Genomic DNA, 25245 nt, shown 5'->3' on the forward strand with positions numbered 1-25245 from the left:
GTGGAACAGAAGAGGAATGAGGAGAAAAACAAAAACAAAGATCAAGTTCCTGCACAAATCACAAATTCCCAGTACTCTTGATTATGGCAAGTGAAAAAAGCAACTCAAGGAATTAAAACTGGGATGTTATATGAATTTCTTTTCCTGCTTCAGAGAGCAGCAGCCATACAGAACTCAGGTGACCGCAAAGATTTCTTTAGTCAGTCAAAGGCTAGAAAGAAAAGTCAAAATAAGGACAGTGGAAGAGTATAATACTTTGGGCAGCCTAACTTACATGGGCTGAAGTCAACTTTGCTTTGCTGGACATTCTGCAGTCAAAACTGAATAGTTCCAATGCACATTTCTGGACCAAGCACTGTACTTTCCAGGAAATTACTAACATTTGTTATCCAATTTCTCCTTTGAAAGGAGTTGAAAGGCAGTTATAATGGAGGGCAGTGGCATCAACCTTTTCTCAGAGCGTTGCCAATGTTGCAAGGGGCGATGATTACTAATTGCAGCTTGTGGAGGTTAGACAGGACGGCAAGAAATACTGTTTCACTTGTGAAATGGAAGCGATGAGTCCGTTAGTGATCCAAACAGGACTAAGCTGTGATGTTGTGGAAATGGAAGCATACAGCACAGGAAAGGGATTGTCCCTGGTCTGCACCAGGGCCAAGCTTGGCTCCAAATCAGAATGAAGGTGTGAAGCTGATTTCTCTGAAGCAATGAGCTGCTGCCAAAATACAGGCTGTGCAATGAGAGAGAAGCAGTCCCATCCAGCAGTCTGGTGCTGTCTTCTGAACAGTTATCAGGACAAAGCCAGACACTGTTACAGATGCTGCAATGTAAGGGGGATTATAAGCAAGCATCTGTTGGAGCAAGGGGATAGTGACTGCCTGTGGGGTGGAGCACCAGAAGCAAGGAGTGGAAAGCAGGTCTCTGATCTTTTTCCTGGGCTCCTATCCAACATCAGTCATTTCCAGAATCTGCCAACACTAAAATTAATGGCATATCATTAGAAACAAACCTCTTAATCTATTTAGCATTAAATGACATATTCAGTCCACTAAACTCAAGATTTTAACTCAGCATTTGCCTTTTAATTTCATTGCAGGAGGCACAGGGAACTACAGTTTATTATTGTGTTTCGGTGAAGCAACACTCAAATTCCTGGCTTTACCATGTGTGTTTTTGACACATAATGGTCCTACAAAATTTTATGCATTAGAGGCATCCCTGTAAAGCACAGAGCCACTGTCAGAAACTGATGTCACCACTCATCCATCAGGACTTGGGGTGAGAGAAGCAGTCTGGGATGAGGACATTAGTCCACAGTCCTCTGTAGCAGTCAAGACCTTCCTTACTCAAGTGATAACAGCTTCACATTAGGCTAGAAATAATAGTTAAGTATCTAGGCTAGCCCCCTTTAAAAAAGTGCGCTACAGTTAACAAACACTCACATCTTTGGCCACTAAGTACTAAATCAACCATTTTTGCTTAAGAAGCCACATTCTTAAACAGTCAACAGGGGGGACAGTCAACAACAGTCTGAACCCAGGCTTCCTGTTCCTAAGAAGATGACTTTCCTTCCTTCCCAGCTCTTAAATTTGGTCCTCAGCAGGCACAGGTAATATTGGGAACAAACATATTCCTATTCCTTTACTCAGACACACAGAGGATGCGCAAAAGCCTCCAGTGATCACAGCTATCTGCTGGGCTTTGAGAAAAGCCAGCACAATAACTGCAAATCACATCTATGAGGCAAGTTAACACAAATTATTCCTTGCAATGCACAGACAACTTATTATCTCAGAACTCATAAGGAACTTGCCTAGGATTTGAGAATAAACAAGCAATGCAAAAGGAAAGAGCTCAAATCTTTAGCTTCTCCATTTAGCGTGTTCATCAGATTCAAAGATCATCAGTCACAGAGATCTAATCAATAAAATGTCTTTATATATATATATACTATTTTATTTTTTTTTACAACACTTATTAAACACTAGCAGTAAATTCAGCCCAGTTCAGAGCAAAAGATGAAAAATTTTTCCTGAGGAAGCTCTCAGTCCAAATCGGGCAGTCCATCTCATTTTTCATCAATTGCATAACTATAAAGAATTGTCCTATTGTACATTTAAATCCAGTATTTAACTAGCATAAAATTTTCCAGCGTATGTGCCATATTGGGCTTAAACATGGATAAGAAACTATGCAGACAAGGAGTTCAGTCCAAAAAGCATTCAGTTTTATAAATATTTGAGTTCTCAGATTTTGAAAAGTGGCATAAATAAATAATCTCTCCAAGACCCCATGCAAAACACTTTAAAGAACACTTAATTACTTTAGGCCAGAAGTACAATCCAATCTTAAATTCTTTTGTAAACCTATCAAACCCTCTTGGCTCACCAAGCTCTTGAGACTTGCAAGCTTTAGTTATGCTATCCATGGAAGGAGGTTAAGCTGGGTATTTTGGGGAGGTCCCATTCCCTTTCAGTCTGATCTATATATGAAATACAACCTTTGTGAATAAGACTCAGGAATACTCTAAATGTAACTTGGCCAGCAGTTATGCAGACCAGATGGCAGTTTTCCCTCCAGTGCTGTCATTATTTTATCAACTTCAGTTCTAATTTAAAAAGGATGTGGAAGTATCCCAAAAACACAAACACTGCAAACAGAGAAAAGAACATCCTGGCAATCATTTCACTTTGGAGGTCTTCTATATACAACCAGATAATGAAGCAGATTACCTTGGTGCAATTAGTTCCTGCAGAAATGCACTAAAAGCACACAGGGGTCTCTTACAAATCCTCTAGATGCCATGTTCTGGCATTGCAAGCCACCAGTTCAACAAGAGTTAAACAAGGTAAGTTCAATTTCTGTGACCTTTTGCTAAAGCAAAAGGTGTGTACTACTAGAATGAGCAGAGCTTCCCTGTGTGATGTGTGAAGTGGGTCTGACCATGATGGTTGGTGGACAGTTAAATTGTGTAGTGCAATTATAGGCAATTCAAGGAGGTTCTCAGCTGTAACAATGACTGAAATGGAGAAATACTTGTCCATTTAAAATCAGTTTATTTATTGTGGCTCTTAACTGCTTTCACACTGGACAAACAAGACCCTTTTTTATACAAAAACAAACAAACAAACAAAAAAACACTGAAATACATTATGGGTTTATAGCAGGCATTCAAAAAACTGCAGAAATAAAACTACCATCAAACAGTAACCTACAACAGGACTGATGGAGGAACTCTGAAACAGTCTGGAAGAGATTTTTACCTGTTGTTAAGAACTCCCCTAAAACTACTGCCAATAATTTAGTTTTATCTTCTGGTTATTACCTTTACTTGTGCCTTTACATCTTGGAGCATAGTGGCAACATCACATTTTGGTACTACAGCTGACAAAGCCGCTTGCAATTTTTGCTGGTCCAGGTTTGAGACGAGCAGCTGATCCAAGCTAAAATGAATAGAAAAATAAAGATAGTGCTGTATTTTTAGACGGTGTAGAGATATGTTTCAGGTGTACAGTATAATTTGTGTTAGGGTAAGCAACAAAAGGACAGAACAAGCAGAAATCTGGGAAATGGATAAGAAATGGCATATGCTGAGATAATGGCAAGGGGAAAAGGAGATAGTTTAGAGTAACTCTGAAAATCACTCTGTTCCCCATCTCCCTTCCCAATGATTTTAGTAATAGTTATTAACACAATAAGGAGACAGCTACTTTTGACGACTGCATCTGGCAGGACAACAAGCTTGTTTGTCACCACAGGCTGTGCTGGCAGCCAGCGCTACACAGCCTCCCCTCCAGGGCAGGCAGGAGGCAGCGACTGCTGTGCCCTAACACAGCCAAAACACAACCAAAAGAACCCAGCTGGAGGGGTCACATAAAACAAGCTCAACTCTGCCAGGATAAAGCACTTCATCCCATACAGAAGTGTGGCTGTCACCAAACAGCAGTGCAGCAGCTCTGAAATGCAACGGAGCATGAAGAGTGAGGGGATTGAGTCCTGGGCCAAAGCTGAGTGAAACACACACTGCTTCAGGAGAGCCTTGCAGGGCTGAAATGAAACACTGCAGAAAGATGGCTGATGGAAACAGCAATAGCAAAGCAGACACCAACCTGAGGGACCAGCTGTTTTCTGAGTGCTCCCCACCCAGAGAGCCAGAACAGGGCACATCATCATCTGAGGCAGACCCTGGTGTTCCCGAGCTGCTGTCCCGAGGGCTGCTGGCACCCATCCCAGCCATGTCACTACGGCTGGGCAAGCCGAGGGCTCTCCGGGGTGTGATTTCCAGCTCTGTCTTGAAGCACGCGGGCTGTGGTGGCCCCGAGAAGCCCTCGCCACACAGCTTGTCCAGGTCAGGCATGCTGAGGGCCCTCAGCTCCCGCAGCCTGGAACGGGACAGCGGCGGCCGCCCCAGGCCTCGACTGCGCCGCACCTGCGAGGCTGTGGTTGGAAAGGCTGCTGAGTCCACCCTGGCACTGCCTTCCTCACTCCTTTGGGACTTTCCTTCCCCTACACCACCCTCTGCAGCACAAGTAGGCTCTGTGCTCACAGGAGACTTGGCCATAGTATCAGCTGGACTTGGACTGCTGCCATAGGAGCTCAAGCTGCGCCGTAAAGCCCGTGGCGTGTCTGTGGGGCTGGTTGCAGTGGCCATCCCACCACACGACCTTCTGCCAAGGGGAGACCTCACGGATGAGTGTATATCGATGGCCTTCACGACAGGCCGGTCAAAATTTGCCAGGTTTTCGAAGGATTTGATCCTTTGTTTGACAGAGAAGGATGAGGTAGGTTCATGTGGCCAGTTTAGCTCATAGTAGTAGTAATTTCTCCTAAAACTCCTCAGCTTATCAGTGGCAGAGTAGGTACTGTCAGTGGCAGAGGGGGATGTGTCATGCATCCTCTGAGTGCTTTTGGAGGTGTATGCCTGCTCCTTCCCACTTTGGCCATTTGGCAGGTTTAGATGAACCATCTTTAATGTACTCGTCACTGCCTGGGGATATTTCTCCTCTGTGGCATGGCCCTGGGAACCCTGCACAGGATGAATCTCTGCAGCATGGCAGTCCTCCCTCAAGTGACCTGATAACTGGGCTGGCATCGAGTAAGTCCTTGTCACAGGTTTTGACAAGCCATAGAGATTTCGATCTCTGGCAACATCCACTTTTGAGAAATACTGTGCGGTCCCCATCTCCTCAGTTAGCTGACGCACCTCTGCATTCACCTCTTCATTTTTCTCTAGCAATGGCAGCTGCAAAAAGGGTGCTGGTGAGGAAGAGGCAGAAGAGGAGGAGGAAGAGGAGGCGGAGGAGGAAAGCTTCACCTCGATGAAAGTGCGCTGAATCTCCTGCCCCTCCGGCTGCTCTGCAGGGTACCTCAGTGAAGAGGAGCCTCCAGCAGATGCCCCTATGTTTTGCAGATCTAATTGCCTAACATCATCTGCGCTATAGATGCTCTTGATTATGTTCAGGCCTACTCCAGGGTTCTCAGTTTTCCCTTTCACGTATTCGACTTTTGTTGTCTCCTGAGGGGATACAACTGCTTTGGACTGACCATCTCCAGCTCTGAAATCGTCCACTTTAACACTCTTACCCTGACACACTGCAGACTGCATGGAAACTTGTTTTTCTTTTGGCTTTCCCCATGCCTGCTGCAGGTGTGTTAGCTCCCCACAGCCACCACATTTCATTTCACTGCTTGCTGTTGGGCTGCTGGTGCCATTTTGGAGAGGCAGAAGTGAATCCTCAGAAATGACCAGAGATGGTTTATTTTCTAGCTCTGATTTCAGAGTCCTTGAGGCTGCTGAAATGCTCTTGCCAGCATCTGGGTTTGTAGGTGAGTTACGGGACAAGGGTGCTTTCTTCCCCAGGAGTTTGGGGGACAACTGTGGAGAAACCAAAGCCCTTTTCTGATCAGCCCCACTGATTTTGGTAGAATTAATGCCAGAAGAATCTGAATTTGTCTTTGCTTTGCTTTTGATAGTGAACCCTTTTAGCTTTGGTCCTCCTTTGGCCTTCTGGCTATTTAAAAGGGTTTCCATTATACTTTTTTGTGCTATTCCCTTAGACTCCTGACAGGATTTTTTCTGTGACAATGGGCTGTGCGGTATTGCAGCTCCTTTGCAGTGATTTGTGCCTGAGCTTTGGACTTTGCCATTTGAAGTTCTTCCGCAAGTCACAGAGCTATTTTTTTCATTTTTCCCTGGCAAGTCATGAGTTCCATTAGCCTTTGGATCTTTAGATCTAGTGGGAAAGGGAGACCTGAGTGATATTGCTCTTGGTGATGATGTGTTCAGGTGATTGCTGTCTGTTTTAGACAAGTTGGACAAACAGTTGGTTTCTTTCTTTGCTAAGCAATAGGTAACAGTGTGATTACAGTCATCAACCACTGTTTCACTTTCAGATTTGGATCTCTGTTCTTCATGACATCCTTCTTTCTCAGGCAAGTTGTTCTCCAAGCCATTGACATTTCTAGCAGAGGAAAAGCTTATATTTTTGCAGTGCAGAGACCCTTCCTCTTCAACAGATTCACAGCATTTTATATTTTCATTATTGTTCCCCAAACATTTCTGTTCTTCTGTACTTAAGGCACCATTGTTATGGAATGAGTAAACTTTAGGGGCATCAACTGAATTCCTTAAGATGTCTTTTTCTGGCAGGAAGACAGAGGATGAAGAACACAGGGAAGCAGAAGAGACTTCTGAACACTGTGAAGGACACGAAGTGGGACCACTGCAATCTTCCAAGCCCAGTTTGTTGATGCTTGTCTCCAGTGACCCACACATTGCACAGCCCTCATTTTGCAAAACTTTGCCACCATGAGGGTGCTGTGGGGACAGAGAGGATGAGCTTGTCACAGCCTTGAGATGCTCCTCTTGAGCAGGCTTTTGTGGCTCATCATTCACACAACAAATTTCAATTTGCTCCTCGTCCGACTCTAATACAGGACAGACTGCAGGGACATTAGCAGCAGTGCAAGGCCCGAGCAACACATCACCAGTACTCTCAAATATTTCTGTGACAGACTCTGTGTCTGAGTGAGAATCTTCTGCAGCCCCATACATAGACTTTGGAAACGGGTCGCTTCTCTTACCATCCAGACAGTTTGCTGTAGGCAACTCATCCTCACTTAAACTGCTAAAATTCCTAGAGTAGTTATTTAAAGAGTTTTTATTCACAGTAAAAAGTTTGCCTGTGTTAATAGAGTCCAACACAGACAGCCCCAAAACCCCTTGTGGTGCATTAGCTGCACAAGTCATAGTTTTTTCCAGCTGCTCCTCCTTTGCTGGACTTGGCTCAGAACTGGGACAGCCTTCGTCGGTCCCGCAGCAGCACATTGTGGTGTACTCCTCTCGGAGGGGGCTTTCTGCTCGCGATGGGGTGCGCCTGGTCTCGGGAGCACCCATTTGGCTGAGCAAGTCATCGATATCGGTGACAGGGATGGCCGTGCTGTCCTCGGCACGGCTGCTCCTCATGGTACCTCTCTGCACATCTTTGCTTGTGGCATCAGGTGGCAGTGTTGCTCTCTCCACCGCACAGCCACCGCCAGCGTTTTGCAGTCCTGCTCCTTCTCGCTTCCCAGCACTCGGTTCTTCCTCAACTGAGAGGATGCTGTTGACATCAGCTTGATTTTGACTGTCTACTGCTGGAGACAGGATGAGGTTTGTAAATCTGCTGACAGCTGCATCACAATTAAAAAAAAAAAAAAAAGTTAAAAAAGAAATGCAAAATCCTGTCAGATATAGGAAGTGATGCAAAATCACCAGGTTTTACTATAAAAATAGACACCCACGTATTCAGACTAGATGTCTTCCTTTTGCACTGCACTCCTCCTCTTCTGTAATGATATTTACAACCCCAATTAATCATAACCCTGTCTGTGTATTTGAGTAACACACGAGAGTGAGGAATCCACCCATCCAGGGTGAGTAGTCATGATCTGTTTAATTCTCATCTTTGAGATTTAAATAGTCAAACAGCCAACTACCAAAGTGTCTGTGTGCAGTAAGTCAGGCTGAGCAGTACTGTTTCTCATTACTTGTTTGATCAAAGATGTCTCCAATAGATTGCACAGAGTACACAAGGTCCTGGCATAGCAAACTCTGTGACAAGCTGTGCATAAACACCTTGACTCTGATCCTCTCAACACTCCTGCAGGTGCTTGATGTGACGTGCATGGGTGATGTTGTACACATATCAAGCACATGGGCTTTACTGGATTCCTGGTACAGACATTTCCTCACTTAGATGTTTAACCCACTCCTGTACAATGCACTGAGCTCCCCGTCAGTGCTACTCTACAGTACATACTGGCTAACCCATTGCTCCAGTTCCTTAATTTTCACCAGTCCACCCCAAACATTTGTTGGCACCTTCCTATACTTCTGGGACACACATTCCCATTCAAGCTGTCTTCCTAAGGCTAATTACTACTAGATGAGGCCCAGAAAGTGCATGGAGAAGGAGGGGTGTATTCACAGAGTCAGCATATTTTGGTGTTCATTCAAACATGTCGGCACATCTCTCTAACCCTTGAACAAACCTTAGGTACCTATGGTATCTTAGGTACCTATGTTAAGAAGTCCAAAATCTTGGAATCTTCAGAGAGGAAAACACCTCAAAAGAGCATTTTGAAGCAGACAGGTTATGATTTGAAGTACTGCCCTGCTTCCCTGTGCTGGACCACCCACTGAAGAGACCCTCTTCTCTTCCATAGGGGTAGGGCGAAGGGAAGGGGAAAGTAGAAGAGTTTCCTGACAAAGAAGTGCTGATGTCCCCCTACCCCTCTGCTAGTAGTCTGCAAAAGCCAGAGCAATAAGGAAATATGAACAGTACTCTTTGCCAAGCCAGGAATTCCTTAAAGAACAACTAGGTTTGAAGCATCTGGAAACAATTTAGGCTCACAGGTATTAATAGGTACATGAAGGAGATCATAAGCTAGAATGAAGCAAAATATTATGTTCTTCCTGAATTTGAAAAGTATGCTTTTCTTTTTCAAACACTCATTTCCACACCACGTAATTTGTACAGTCTGTGGGGAAGCATATATTGCTGTAGCAGCATAAATCAACCCTGGGCAGAAACTAAGGAGGTATCAAATGTTTCAATTCAAACTAGAATACTTTCTGTAAGAAGCATGCGAATAAACATTTTGATAAGATTCTAGTTATCCCGGCTTTTCTGCATATTAGGAGAATTCTGACACATGAAAACAAAAAAAAAAAAAGGTCCTATTATCTTACTGTCCATTCACAAAAATATTGCTTAAAGTCAAACTCTTTAAAGAGATGCATGTAATTATAAAGGGTCAATGTATTTACTGAAGAGGCAGAGTAGTAAAATAGGTTGCCAGAACAGGGCTGCTGCTGGGTTAGCTTCAGCTCCACATGAAATGACTCAGATCAATGCAAATGCTGGCAGGAGGACCATACAATAAATGGGAGCTTTGAACACTTGACACTGAAGTAGGTTTGCTCCCCCTCATCATGGTGCTTGGGAGGACCCCTGAAGCCTGGTTTGGTGATGAAGAGCTTTGCCTGCTTCACCAACACAGACACAAGGTATTCCCTGTCTTTTAATCTGAATTGATGTGGAAACTGGGGCAGCAGCAGATCAAATCCAGCTGAACCAATCCAGTTTTTATTAGTGGTACCTAGAATAAATGGTACAAAACCCAAACTATTCTCTTACCTGCTGCTGTTTTCTGGATCTCCAAGGTTACAGATGTGGGAAGGCATTGCATAAGCAAGCAGATTTCCTCGTATGTCATCTTACTGACTGGGATGCTGTTGATGGTGGTAATCTCATCTCCTACAGCCATCTTGCCCATGGATCCCTAATACAATGACAGATGCAAGAAATTTATAAATACACCTCAGAAGCCCTGCTACAGGGGCAAAGATTGCAGAGAAGCAATTAATGGCTATTAACATTCTCTATTTCAATCACTGCAGAGCACAGGTACCTCTACTGTCAGTTTGCCAACATATAAATAAAAAGCAGACTGTGCTTTTGCCAGGAGAGGAATTAATGATCAATCTCATACAGGAAGGTCAAAAGAGCTTCTGGGTTCTCTGAGAGATCAGTATCAGGATGGAGGACACAGCCTCTTTCATTTAAATGAACTGGGCTGGATCAGACCTGGTTTCTTCAAGACTGAAACTGTTTCATGTAGGAATTACATTCCTGGTCACAATCTCTCACTGGACTAAATGGACTCTTCTACATTATTCAGTTGGAAAGGGAATAAGCTCTTAAGGTAAAAAACAAAGTATGTTTCTTAACACTGCATAGTACATAAGAAAAAGAGGTGGGAACGGAACCCAAACCCCCAACTTTTACAGCCCAATCTGAACTACTGATATACATCCCCTCCTTACACTAGTGGCCCCTAAATAGATTAAAAATGCAACGTGATTTTGTACTCCAGAATATCATTCTTTCTATGTCTGCACCATTGCATCTAAGTCAGCAATTCCACGTCCAGCATGAAGCCAGTATCCAACACTAATAAGAGCAAGTAAGAGACAAAGAAGATCAATGCATTACTGGTAGTATCACACCTCTCAGCAAACCAGGCCAGCACGAGGCCTCCTAGTACCAGATTTGTATAATACAGGGATACACGCATATAAAATAATAGAGAGGGATTTAAAATACTTTCTAAGTTGCAACGTAGCTCCTCTCTTAATAAGCATCTATATCACCAGGACTTACTTATCTTGTGTTTGCCTCTAGTAAAAATAAAGACAACAAAAGAACAATGCTCCCTCCAAGCTGTAACTCTGAGTGTGGATCAGTCCATCTGCCTCTTGACTTTCTCTGTTTTTAATCAGCCAGGGTGCACTTCTGAATCAGAAACATTTAATTTAACAGGCGTTTCAGAACAGTATGGGGTGAGAATTTTTGTCCAGCAGAGACAAGTCCCTTGCACTTACTCTCAACAGATCACTTCTTTAATCACAATCCCTGCAAAGTGAAAACAAATCACAAGGCAATCCAAACTAAAAAATTACCCTTTCTGCTGCTCCACCTGGTCGCAGCCCTGTGACCACAACTTTTAAGGGCATGGCTTGGATTTCCAAATCCAGGCCAAATGACTCATGCTCATTGCGAACCAGGGTGACAATTTCACCCTGGCACTGGCCTGTCCCATCAGGTGCTTCACATTTCTTGCTGTGTGGGAGCATCCTCGCAACAGGCTTGTTGTAAGAGCCATGCTCCTCCATCCTCTGTCTCTGAAGGCTTCGACACTCAGTGCTCATCATGCTTTTCACTCTCGTGACTGCTCTATGCTCCAGTTTTGGTGATCTCTTAGATTCCAGCTGTGCTTCCCGGAGCTCCCTCAAACTCAGGCTGCTGAGACGAACTTCAGGCACACTTGAGTAGTCAAATGCTATGATAGGGAAGAAAGGAGAGTCAATTTGCTCTGGTGTGCTGTCTGCAGACTCCACGGAGTTGCTGAAAACAGGGGAAGATGTCTCTGTGCTAATGTATTTAGGTGACTCACTGTCCTGGCTCTCATCATCAATTTCTACAGATGACGTTGTAATGACGATGCCAGCATCCTCCTGGCTCTTGACCCTCTGGTTTCTTTGTGTATGGGAACTTTCATCATCATCACTAGCATCACCATCATAAAAAACAACCCTCCTCTGTCGATGAAAGGGGCTGCGGGAAGATTTGGGGCTATCGCTAAGGATGCCAGGTCGGACAGACTCCACATGCTTGTTGTGAGGACCAGATGATCTCCCACTGTTTGGAGAAGACAGACCATTTGCTTTTGCCAGTCCTGCTTCTCTAGCAGCTAGGAAAAAAAAAAAAAAAAAAAAAAAAAAGAAAAGAAAAAAAAAAGAAAGTTATATTATAATTGCGTTTATCAGTGTTTTTTTAATGCATCTGACTGCAGCAGAGGACATGTGGCATTGTTTGCAGGGAAGCTTAATCTCTCCTCAGAAAGCAAAAAGCAGGTTTTTCATGTCCTCCCTCTAGCTAAAATACACAGCAAGAGCAATGGCAGATAGCTCCAGAATTTATGGGTAATTCCTGAAATCAGCTCATGGCACATCTGGTTCTATTTTAAGCTTATTTCTAAATTATGACTATGACCCAAAGAAGAAAGGGATGCACATACACATGTGTATTTTACTTTAAACAACAAAATTTCTTTCACATCTTGCTTCAATCTATGCTACTGCCTGGATCAATTTACAGTGAGTGAGAAATGCTTTTTCAAACAAAAATACAAGCACATGACAATCAGTTTCAAATTAAGGTCTAATTAGCCTAAGAGTCCTTTTCACATCCTTCTTAGAAAGAACTGCATCTTCCTACATAGAAAGTTCACCCCCTCCACCCATGAAAATGCTTTTCAGCATTAAATAATGAATTTCCAGAGAAAAGTAAGTAGAAGACAGATTACTTCAGAAGCACAGGAAAGGGAGAATAAATACAATATCCTTTGAATCTGAAATAAGGTGCATCTCAATAAGGAAATGAAAGATTCTTTCACTCAATTACTATGGGGAGAAGAAAGATACATATGCAAAGTATCTGATGTCAGGTTGAACATTTGATTGTTTTTACATTGCTACACGTGACATTTTGAATTTGTTTATTTGGGGTTGCTGTGGACGCTTTAATTTAAATGTAATCAATCAGATGATCATATGCCATTTGGTTAAAAAAGAAACAACAGCAATGACAGTGTTGTCAATCTAGCATTGGCCAAGCCAATCAAATAAAGTCATTCTCACATAATCAGAGCAGCAATTTGGACAAACTACCATGGAAACAGGCGTTTATGTGCATTGTTGTAAACCCCTTCCGTCTTCCAGCATTTCAGATGATCAGCACCAGCTTGCACTATGCTGCGAGGCATTTCTTACCAGCACAGGAATCACCATAGCTCTTCCACAAAGCAAACGAGCACTCAGTGACTCTCCCTGCATTAACCAAATGACCAGACAAATTTCTGTCGCTTACTCAGGTTACCAGGAAGAAGAGAGCCATCATCCAACAAACTGTTCCTGTTCTTCTGACGGAGTTGGTCTTCATCACAGGAGCCAGTTACAGCATCAGAGAATGGGAGATGGCTTGTACCATCATGTGAGAAGTACTGGGAAAGCTCTGCCTCGGAGCTGACAGATCCCTGCTGAAAAAAAGCGAGGCTGGTGACCAGTCACTGACAATGCTTAAAGCCCTTCCTGCATGCAAACACCACAATTTTGACTCACATTACCCATGTCAACATAGGAAGTTTACGGCCAATTTTAAAAATACAGGGATTGACAGTATATTGAGGACCAAACTGTCAAACTTTGATGGCTGAAATGCAGCCTGTCAATATGCTTTTGGCCCACATAATAAAAAATAAATAAATTCCAAATTCCACTCCTTTGCAGATGTGGTTCAACACACAAACAAAGGATGAAACCACTCACTTCTGTACTTCCCTTCATACACCCTACGCACTGAGAGAAGGGCAGGGTTTGTACTTCTGGGCACAGACTGTATGGCTTCTCTGGCTTTCTCAGAAAAAAATGAGACTTTTCCACTGCAATAGCTACGGAGAGAGACCAAGTACTCAGCCTTCTGCCTTGAGAGGCTCAAATCTCTCCTGCTAACTAACTCCTGCATCAGCAGGAGCTTCCTGCAGAGCAGGGGTGCCTTTGAGGTGGCAGGAGGTAGGAACCCACAGCTTTCTCTGCCGTGCTCTGCACATTGCTCCCAAAGGTTATGGCCGTGCAGGCAAACAGGAGCTCACAGCTCCAGTGTCATGATTTGAACATGTGGCATAAGAAGCAAACACTTTTACAGAGACCATGCAACAGGGAAAGAGCACAGAGGTTTGGTTTTGAACTCCCTGATCAAGTGAGAGCCTCGGTAAAAGCTGCATTTGAAGCAGACTGTTTGTATTGCATCTAATCCTTTTACCCGGCTTGCTGGCTCCAGGAAGCGTTTCATCGTCCAGCTGAGGGGAGATGAGGTCTCTCCTTGTTTGGCCTTCACACCAGGAGACGGGCTTTTTTGTACAGCTCCTGTTGGACGCAGTTTAGTTAGTTGCCAAAAAAATTGAAGTTGTGGTCCATATATCCAAACAAGCCCTTCATTCACCATCTGAGCCAGGGGCTGCGCTTAATCCCACTTGTTATCTGAATTGCCTTCATAAAGTGAGATTTATTTAACATTTCCCAAGCTCTCCCTCAGATCAGGTGAAACATTATCACAGAAACACATTACTCCAGCCAGGCCCTGGACTGAGCTATGAACATAAGATGAGCAGGAGACAGCCCCCCTCGCCTGCTGGAGCACACTGCTGACTAGGTGCAATCACAGAAGACAAATTAGCAGCCACCGGCAAAGTCTACTACAAAAAAAGGTCTTAGCTGACACAGATATAAGGGTAATTACAAAGCTAACATTTCTGTCTGAAAATCAGCTTACTGGTCACTTTGCCATTGCCAAAAGTTTGCTTTCATTGGTAAGATTTTAGTAAGTGCTAAATCTGGAGTTCAAAAATAAACAGCAAACAGACAAATACCAGAGAATACTTTTTGACATGATCCCAAAGATTAAAATTAAATTAAAACATATAGTGGTGTACACAATATCTGGACTTTTTCAAACTGTTACACTGATACTTCTTTGTTGTTGTTTTTTGCTATCCATATGGGTAAGTGTACCCAGATGGAGTTGATTCTTCCTGTCCTTTCCCTACAGGGGTAGGGCAACCACCTCTTGGCACCCCTACTTTCAGATCATGGCAGGCTAGTAAAACCCAAAGCAAGTTGGGTTTAGGTAGTTGATTCATCTGAATCATCTAGATTCATCTGAATTCATCTAGATAGTTGATTCATCTGAAACAGATGTTTTAGCCAAAATTTTTTCAGTGGACAGAATGATTGCATTCCCCAAACTTGTCTGCTGTTTTGAGGGCCCTCAAAAGATTGCTGATGTTGGGGAACCCTAGAGCATGTCCCTAAACCTTCCCACATCTGGAAAAGGACAAATACTTAGTAGAAAACATGCTGCCACCTGTGACATGAGAGGAGCTTGTGTCCTTGCTCTCTCGGTGAGTAGTGCGTGCAATTGCTTCATCCATCTCCTGCTCAGAAACCTAAAGTTGAGTACAAGAGATTAAACTGGGTAGAAGAAATGAATATGGAAGTCTCACCACTTATTACTACAAATGCATGACTCATTTCTGCTATACTATATTTAAAGCCACTGTAAAGCAGACATAGTTGAGAGCTCCTAAGTCTTGGTCCCCTGACTCAGACTCTCTCTGTCCCACCACCTCACAGAAACCAGGAGGCAAAAGCCAGCTAAATTCATGAAAATGATATTGAAGTGTCATGTTACGCAAACAAAACTGCAACAGACTTGAAGTCAAATTATGCCATTACAGGACAATTGTAACTTAATTAAATACTGTATATTGATTTATTGAGAAAATATTACTTTAAAATAGACAAAGACTGCTTTGCACAAGCGTACGTCAGCAACAGAAGATATTCTACTCTTAACGTACCGGAAGAATACCAGACTTTCCAAGACATTAGCTGTCATTTTAATTTTAATTTCTCTCTCTTTTTTTTTTTTTTTTTTTTTTAAAGAAAAAAAACTAAATCAGTAATTAAATTAGTACTAAATTAGTAATTAGTGTTCTTCTGGGTTTAGAATAAATACTGGTTTACCATATTTGCTAATTTTCTCCTGAATTATTGCCATGCACTTAATTCTTATTACTGGCAAACTCCATATAATTTCAGAACAGGAAAAACTAGTCTGCAAGAGTATATATTTAAAAACAGAAAGTGAGTTAACTCTGTCAAAAGTAATTTCTGTACTCACTGCTTTACATGAATTAAAATTCAGCATAAAGAGAGACCAGAAACTTGAATCTTTCTGAACCAAGAAGATTTGAAAGATTCTTAAGCAAACTCAGCAGTTTAAACATAGTTTAAATGCCACATTCACTCAGAATAACAAGAAGAAATAAAATGTTGTGGTGTTTCTCTTGGAAGTACATGAAAACACCGAAGTGAACACATTCAGCAACAAAATGTACTGTGGACCTTTTGTGTCATAAAATGAGAGATTAAGTATAAAAATGTCTAAAACAACATGAGCCTTTGTAGAAATACGTCTGTTTTCAGCTTGTGGCATGACCTTACAGCAAACCAAAAGCCTTTGGGCTCCTGGGGCACAGGGAGTCCCTACAGGACATGGACCAAACCCTGAGAGTGTGCTCAGGACCTTTACACAAACCATTAGGTACAGGATGTCCCCAGAGCAAAACTAGGTGCTGAGCAGACTGCAGTACTTGTTTAAAATTAACCAGAAATCCACACATCTGCAAGCTCTGCCCATTATGATTCTTTAGCATCCTCCACACCTCAGGCAAATCAAATTGCTTCTGTGGAAAGTGACAAACTAGTTCTTAACTACTATTTGCAGGTTGGGGTATTACTAAGAAAAAAATAAATTAATTTGAAAACCACCAACAAAGCACCAACACACAAAAACTTCTTTAAATTCTCCAGTGCTGTCAGAAAAAAAGGCAACAGCAATACAGGATAAATATGGCTTCCCATATGGAATATTCCTTCAGAGAACCAACTATAAGGGACTTTGGATTCAGTATTGCCTGTGGTGGAAATGCTTTAGGGTCCCTCCAGTTCAACTTTTAACTTTACTTAGCAATTCTTGGCAAAGGATTTGTTGTCATTTTAAATATCACTTATGGAAAACTGTAATAGGATCCACTTAATAGTTTCCCTCTGTTACTGAGTAATGGCAAGCAATTAGCTTAACTCAGTTCATCTCAGCAGATACCTGGTTAGGTCACTCATCAGCTTTCAAGACACCACCACAGTGAGATGAAGGATGGAAGAGAAGGGGAGGCTCCACGCCATGGAGTTCTTATTTCATGCTACTTATAGACTCTGAGAAGTCTATATTCCTTAATAATGCAATCAAATGGAACCACCATGCTGGTTCAGCACAGCATACAGACTCTCTAGAAATACTGTTATCTTAGGCTATAAGCCCAATTCTTACCCCTCTCGTGCTTACCTTTAACTAGCAGAACCACAGCCTCTTTCTTTTTAGCACCACATGGCCTCACAGCAACAATAATAAACTCTGAGCAGTAGGACCCTATTTGTCTATTGTTTGTATATTTGATTTAGCAGAAAATACACAATTAATTATAAAATAAGAAATCTGAGTTCTCCTAGATATGGATTTATTAAGGCCTCTATTTGTAGTTATGAGTTCAAAAGTCAGAGCTCTCCGGACCCACTAATGCAAATATTTTTACAGCTTCAGTCCTGTTTAAACAGGAAGGTTTTGTACACTCACGAAATTCTTTGAAATATTGAAATAAAAGAAGTCATTATTCCCTACAGCTTGGTTAAAAGGGCTTTATCTTCTATCATCAATTTTTAAAAATTGATTTAAAATAATCACTCACTCTGTAAACACAGGCTTATTTTCAAGCCACCCTTGCACAGATTTCACAGTAGCAGTACATTCCAGATTCCCGTTTTTTAATTCCTGATGGAAAACTTTGATCTTTGGATTTTTTACTTTTTTTTTATATTAAAAAAACAAAACAAAACAAAACAAAACAAAAAAAAAAACAAAAAACAAAAAACAAAAAAAAAAAAAAAACAACTGTATTGCTATTAGTCTACTGTAGTTGATCAATTCAATCTGTTGATATTTATATTCTGGGTCCTAAATTATATTCCACTCACAGAAAAACTGCAAAATAACCTTAAGGAGGAAGAGGATTTGTTGCCACTTGTTCCAACTATGAAGAAAGATGGAAGCACTTCACTCAAGCAGTTCCAGGAAAACTGCCTTTGATCAGTGGGTGATGAAGAGAAAAGCAGCAAGGAGAGTACAGCATTGTGACAACTTACAAAACCGGAAGGCATCATGTCCTTTATCCTGCCTTCTTGCACAGTACATGCCACAGAGAGAAAAATCCGATACTCCTCATTTGCCACCTTCCCAGTAGCAAGACTCAGATTACAGGACCAGATCAAAACAGCACAGATACGCTACCATGTTTTCTCCTCACCTTAGGGTTAGGGTGCCGACTAATGATAAGGCTAACAGGACCTGGACCACATTCGCTCAGAATGGCGTAGGCTTCGCTTAACGCCGCATGACGCAGGCTGACCGAATCTGCCTCCAGGATCTGATCTCCCCGACTGTGGAGAGACATACAGCCAGTTAATCGCATCCGCCTTTCACAAAAACGTTTGTGCTTTTGACTTGTGGCCAAACTTTTCCAAAGATACTTGTATCTGGAAAAGATCTGATTTGCAAAGAAACAAGTCTTGCTCTTGCTCACAGTGACGTGAGTGCTTTAAGTCCTGTTGACTTTGCGAGGGCGGTCCAGCGATCCCTTCTGTACTTACCGTCAGTGCTACAAACCCTATTAAATCAACAGAGAAAATTGGCTGCATTTGGACTACAGCAAAAGCAAATTTCAATTCTCCTTCTGCGTTCAGATACTTGTTAGGCACCGAAGAGGAAAAATTAGATTCAGATGGGCAGTTCCTTCCCATCATATTGAATTACTTAACAGCAACACTGATAAGAAATTCATGATTTAGATACAAATTTATGAAATTACTCCAGGAATACATTGAGCAAGATAAGCGTATATTTGTTTCAAATTAATGTACCGAACCCATTAGAGAAAAAGAGAGAGAGAGAGAGAGAGAGGAAAGCATAGATTGTTTAGGTTTGTTTTTCCAGTTTCATAACTCTTGCTCATATTGCTTAGACATCTGGAACTGTTCAAAGAAAAGATCATCAACTAGGGATATCATTAAAGCATTCTCCATAATTACTGAAACATTTGCTTTAAATAGACACTTAAACAATCCACTACTGCTGATTTATGTTGGGTTACTTGTGACAATGGAAGTGAGCTTACACTGTGAGGCCACATGCCAAAAGCAAATTAGCAATTGCACATGGCAGCCTTCAGTAGCCTGTACTCTGGTGAAGGCTCATGAAATAAAAGGATGACCTGACAATTAATTGTGTCATTGCTTTGCCTGCCTTTTAGGTTGAAACACCTATTAGAAACTAAAAAACTGAAATCACTTTCACAAACATATAATTGGGAGGGGGAGCTCAGACACAGAGAGACTGAGTTGAAAACCTTTCTAGTATCGTAAAGTCGGTATCTGATTAACGTGGTTTTCCGAAATCAAAACCATCCTGTAAGTTTTGGCTTACGGAGCCATAAACCACTGATGGGACAACAGGAGCAATGTCTCAAAGAAGCAAGCTAGAAAACTGGGAAGCATGCCTGGATATAATCAACCATTTAAACCTAATAAATGATGCAGCTGTTACACACAGACACAACCAGCACTGCAATCTTTTCCAAAGAGGCTTACAAGAAACCAAGTTGGCATTAAAGAACTGTTTCCTATAGACATTTCTGTATGGTTGGAACTTTTAAGTCGTTTTTTTTTTTTGTTGTTGTTGTTGTTGTTTTGTTTTGTTTTGTTTTTCATTCTCTCCCGCTGCCTCCAACCCATGGGTTTGCAGGGATGTAACTACCAAATTATCTTCTTCCTTATTCCAAAAGCCAAATCGCTCTATCACAGTTTTCCTGGTGAGCAAGTAAACAGAAAGCACTCTGCCCATCACAAAAGCAAAACTATCATGTAAGTCCTCTACAGCAGCGTTCAAGCCACAAGTTCTGCGTAGATTATGTGGTCCCAGCGTGCCTTAATAACATCCTCCTCTCCTGAATGATGCTCCCAGCACCCAACATCATTTATGAACCAACACAGAAAGGTGGAACATCTCCCCCCAGCTCCTCCAGGTGACTGAGCTTCTAACAGAACTCTGCACATGCCTGAGCAATCTAGGGTCTCTGGCAGCTACTCTGATAAAAAGACATAAGGCTGCTCTTTTTGCTGCTCCCCTTTCTCAAAGGGTGCTATTAGGCTTGGTCGTCTATATAGAGAATTAAAAAAATAATAATAAAAATTAAAAAAAAATTAATGACCATGTTGCTTCCAGCACATAGAATAACATTTTTTGAGTATTAAATACAACTTTGGGGAGTCTTTAAATGTTTTCTTTTTGGTGAATGCTTTAGTATAAATCTCCTCCATGCTACAACAACCAACAGGTAAAAAGGAATTCTCAATCAATGTAAAACCACTCCAACACATTTTTGCTTTAACTAACCTTAATCTGCCATCCATTTTAGCGACTGATCCTGGGGCCAGGCTGTGAATGTATATCCCCGGAGAACTGTTTTCCAGAGTGAGACAACAGGCACCAATGCCAAGTCCAACCCCTGGCTCTGTGAGAAACAAGAAGTACAAAGAGAAGTGTTGTTATTCCCCACACATTGTACTCACGCAGGACACACAAGTGTTTGTGTTCCCACATCCCATCTGGAGACCAAGACTCATGTATTGTTTCAGGGTTGGCCTTAGGTACAGCCAGCCAGGAAGCCGAGACCAAGAGTGGAAATCAGGACTGAAAATATCTGATCTTGCCTGCTTTCTGAGATCCACTTTTGAAAGGACTAACTCTGCTCCTGGCAAATTTTCAGTGTGCTTTGGGAACCACCTCGGACTGGAAATGTTGCACAAGGTCTGATCTGGTCTGAGGCACAAAGGACTGGGAGAAGCAATCCAACAAAGTTCTCACTTAGAATTATTAAAAAAAAAAATGGCAGCACAGAAAACACCGCTAATGGCACTGCTCTCTTTTATTAAATACCTGCATGGCATCCATCCCTCAGCAAAGACTCATGAAGAAAGGTGAGAAGTTATCTCTGATTCAGTGACTCTCCAAATTTTTAATCCAACCTTTAAAAACATCTCCAAGTCTTTAAAGCAGGCATGCTTGTCCCACCACAAAGAGTATATGCACTAAGTGTCCCTTGTGCAATTATTGATAACAAGACCAGTGCAATTATTGATAATGAGACCAATCCTCATGCAGAAGTTCAAGCAGCTCATCTGAGCAATTCTGAGCACTCTGCAGGGATTTGTCTTATTCAGGGCTGCTCTTCACAACAAGGGCACAGTCATTTGGGCTGCTGAGGCTAATTCACATTTTTCCTGGTATCTCCCAGCCACTTGATTCATTCTCCCAGTTCATTCCAACAGATCCTCACCTTTATTGAGTGTCACATCCATGACAATCCTGTCCTTTGGGCCAGGGCCTTTGCGGCTAGAGGAAGAACCATCTGTCTCATCGGGGCCAGGGACCGGCGTGCCACCACTGGCACTGGAGCTGGGGGAGCTGGAGCGGCTCAGCAAAGTGGGAGTCGCACAGGGTGTGAGGCTTGGGCTGCGCAGGCGTGTGCGCACGGTCAGGGTCACCACACCTTTCTTGAGTTGCTAGACAGACACCAGAGAAGCCAGTAAGGTGACATGAAAAGCCAACATCTGCCAGTAAACCTATATATATCAATTGTGGCAAGCAAAAGAAGTTGCTAAAGGTCATTGAATGAAGAGAAGCATGAACCTCTCACACACTACATGCATGCTACCTTAAACCTCTGAATGGCCTCTTGATGGGTCAGCCCTTGTAGAGATTCTCCATTAACTTCTAGGATTTCATCCCCTGGTAATAAGATACAAAAAAAAAAAATAATATGTCAGCAATACATAGACTATAGAAATGTAAAAAAAAAACTGCTTATACATAAGGCAACCTGCTACTATGTGGATTACAATTAGCTGCTCAGTAAAAAGCTTTCTAGTACTCTCAGTTTATTTTCATTTGTCTTAATGCCTTTAGAATTTAATAATGATAAATTTGTAAAGACTGCTCTTCAGTAGAAACCTTTAACTTGGCATTCTCATACTAACAAACTGAAATCGTCATAGATTTTTACTGAAGTCTGAAAATAGATGCTCGTAACATTAAGTCCAACAAGACTATAAAATTCCCCTTCTTTTGTGAGCATCAATAAAAGAAATGAGAATCTAAGTGAAAGACTACAGCACGTTACTCCACAGCCTGTTCAGAAAAAAATAGCCTTGCATACATGTGCAGAAAGCAAATGTGTTCCTCTTACCAAGCACCTGTGGAGGGAGAAGCAAGTAGCTTACACACTGCAATAGCAAATGCCCTTCTCACCCCAATGAACATTTCCCATGATATTTCTACCTGCTTATTACAAGCTTCCAGTTTTGGATCTTACTACTTATACCCAGCTGTGTTGAACCTCTTTCATTTCAGTAAAAGGAGGGCAAAGTGAGCAGGAACCAGATCCACTTTCTGCAATTTTACTTCCATCTGTGCAAAATTAGATGAGGTGATGTCATCAGCCATGTCTACCCCTTCTCTCTCTTTTTTTTTTTTAGCCCCAGTAAAATATAAAATAAAAATAATTTTAAAAGTAGTTTGTGAGCTCAGAATATTCTGAGAAGGATCACTGGGTTTATTGGACAGCTGCTACTTATTGGCTTCCCATGGTGAGTGCACAACCCATTCTGCAGGGGCACAAGCTTCCCTCTGGCAGTGAGCTGGAGAGCTGGCACCAAAAGCAGCCTCAAATACAAGTGTGATGAGATGTAAAGATGGAAGTGATGATATGAGAAGGATAGAAGTAACACAGGAACAGCTTTCTGTGGAAGAGAAATTACCCATCCCTTAACAGAGGATTATAGACCAACACTCTAAACTTGTGGTCACTTTGTACTTTTAACTGCCTAAGTGTCTGTCTGGCACAGCAGGACTCAGATTAGGGTCCAAACATGCCCAGAACAGGCTACACATCCAGCTCATAGATTGAGACTGGAAAAGTAGTAACAAAACCAGGAGATATCTGCTTCTCTAATGAGCTGCATGATCCTACTGCCAATCTTGTCTTTCCTCTTTTCTTTTTCTGGTGATGACTCTTACTTGTTGATTCACATCAAAATCATACCAAGAGTCTCATAAAACACCGGGGCCCAAAAAAGATTCCCAGGCACACCACCCCTTCTCGGACCAGCACTTTTAAGCCAAATGTTGGCTGGATACATACACTTCATTGCTATCGATGACCCTTTGTATCTGAGGAATTAGAGGTTAAGGCTTGGGCAAATAAGGTTCACTGAAGGAAAAAGCAACTTCATTCTATAGCTTTCCCTCCTCAAAACACAATATAATCAAGTTAACTCTTGTGATAGATCTTCCCCAGGATGGACAAACAGGGTGTGTTACAACCTCCATGGCCTCTTGCTGATGGCCAGGTGCCTAAATAAAGCTATATTTAAATTTTTCTGCTGGACTGAAAGAGTATCCCATTCTGGTCCTTTATATACAGTCGGGTTGTCTCTGCTGTACCTTCTTTAAGCCTTCCATCAGCAGCCGCTGCTCCATTTGGGAATATAGTCTTCACAAAAATCCCCATGCGTCCACGGGCAGAATCCTGACCTCCCACAATGCTGAATCCAAGACCCTGAAGAAAATGAAGGAGAAGTTGCACAGCTGGCACTTTACTCTATCATCACCTGTCTGAGAAAGGCTGCCAGTAATGTACAGACAAAGGAGAGATGAAGACCTAACAGATTCTGATGAATCACATTGCAGTTTTACTCTCTGCTGGCATCTCCTGATTTACATTCATTCTATGCTTCTCAGCCCAAGAAAGTAGCAAAAAAGAAAAAAAAAATAATGCTATTTCAAGATCTTTTTTAAGCACTGGATCAAAAGCTTTATGTTATCCTGTTCCAACTTTAAAAACTGTAACACATTGCTCTTAAATTGACAGACAGTAGATTCCCACCCCTGAGATCTATATCCAAGATTAACTGAAGTTTTCTTCACTGTCACAGATCCTGCTTTTCTTCAGGAAAAAAAAGCTTAAGAGCATGACATGAGGTCAGTGCTGTAATGTCAGGAATGTAGCTCAAAGGGGGCTGGCATGGGGGGGCTGTCACGCACATGTACATTTTTAATTATTCTGGAGACATGTACCACAGTGTATTTAAATAAATCTAGATCAATACATTCCCCAGGGCTCCATCTGTTAGCTCTTGCCCCCGTGCTGCCCTGGCTGGCTGCAGGACTGGCTTGTGAAGCTCATTGGAGAATGGATGAGCACAGCAGAAAAACCTCTCCCCCTTCTGCTGAGCTATTTCCCAGCCAAAGCACTTCCTTGATCCATCCCCCCATATTTCTGCTCTTGTCACCGCTGTAGTGGTTACACACTAAAGAGAAACGTCACCTACCAGGTGGACAGGGTAAGTGTGAACCTTGTTGTTCAGTGATCTGAAGCCAGGGCAGTGCCACGGGCAGTGCTGTCCAGCTGAGGGATGCTGTTGGAGCAGGCACTAACATCGTGCTTGCAACCCCATACAGCACACAGCTCTATCATTTTACTCCATGAATATAAAGTACACTACTATTGTTACGAGCTTCTAGTAATCTGATAAGATGCTACTGATTTCCCAAAAGGAAGCATCGTATCTCCACCTTGAAACAAAAAATAATTAAAGTGAAGGTTTACTGTGCAACTGCCAACTGCAAAGCAACCTGCAGGAAGCACAAGGCACCCAGCACTCCCTGCACGGATGCAGCAGCCCTCCCCATGTCTGCATGGGGTTGATTGGGAGCAATACATCTGCAAGGTGCAGGGGTGTCCACCAACCTGAAGTGCTTTAACTCCCCAGCAGAAGAAAAACCCATACAGATCTACCTACAAATGAAAAATCAAGGTCATGCACTTGGCTCCACGCCACCAACACAATGACTCTATGGAAATACTTCTTAAGCACCACATCCACACAAAGATAAAAAGCAAATGCTACTATACAAATCATATGCGCTGCTTATTCTAACACAAACAATTGCTCTAAAGGTGGGTGCAAACCACCTGAAACAGTAACTATTTGAGGTGGTTCACAATGACTACAGTTTGCTTGTTCCTGACCGCTTTGTAACACCTTGGAGTTAGCTGCAGAAAGGCAGGTGAGGGTGGCTTATCACACAGAGAGAGATAAGCTAATTCTTCTTTATAAAAAAAAAAAAAAAAAAAAAAAAAAAAAGGGGTCAAAAAAGAAAGAGGCAAAAAAAAACCACAAATACATGCTTGGGAAAATCTCTTTAAAGATCTGAAGCTCCTGAAACAGGGAGACTTACAACAACTGTAAGTCAGTCTAGCCAGAGAAGTCACTGTTTCCAATTCCTTGTTAAACTTGAAGCACAACACGGAATTTGTTTTGTACTTGAGCTTGAAAGTCAAAACAAGGCT

The 25245-nt window shown here is 42.2% G+C and overlaps 1 protein-coding gene across 7 annotated transcripts in view; it reads right to left on the minus strand.

Annotated features, from left to right (window-relative positions):
• Positions 1 to 25245, minus strand: part of PDZD2 (PDZ domain containing 2) — a 198334-nt gene that overhangs the window by 11339 nt on the left and 161750 nt on the right. For 4 of the 7 annotated variants that reach the window (XM_084504627.1, XM_084504623.1, XM_084504629.1 and 1 more), the window contains 12 exons: positions 23337 to 23451; positions 21550 to 21623; positions 21172 to 21397; positions 20229 to 20346; positions 18085 to 18217; positions 15024 to 15108; positions 13926 to 14029; positions 12975 to 13143; positions 11006 to 11796; positions 9681 to 9825; positions 4110 to 7671; positions 3326 to 3443 (listed from right to left, as the gene is read on the minus strand). In XM_084504627.1, the coding sequence (XP_084360753.1) occupies positions 3326 to 3443; positions 4110 to 7671; positions 9681 to 9825; positions 11006 to 11796; positions 12975 to 13143; positions 13926 to 14029; positions 15024 to 15108; positions 18085 to 18217; positions 20229 to 20346; positions 21172 to 21397; positions 21550 to 21623; positions 23337 to 23451 (5640 nt within the window). The remainder of the gene's footprint in view (positions 1 to 3325; positions 3444 to 4109; positions 7672 to 9680; positions 9826 to 11005; positions 11797 to 12974; positions 13144 to 13925; positions 14030 to 15023; positions 15109 to 18084; positions 18218 to 20228; positions 20347 to 21171; positions 21398 to 21549; positions 21624 to 23336; positions 23452 to 25245) is intronic. The other 3 variants (XM_084504626.1, XM_084504624.1, XM_084504625.1) reach the window with 3 other exon arrangements.

This window comes from Aythya ferina, assembly GCF_964211825.1.
Source record: "Aythya ferina genome assembly, chromosome: Z".
NCBI classification, from domain to species: domain Eukaryota; kingdom Metazoa; phylum Chordata; class Aves; order Anseriformes; family Anatidae; genus Aythya; species Aythya ferina.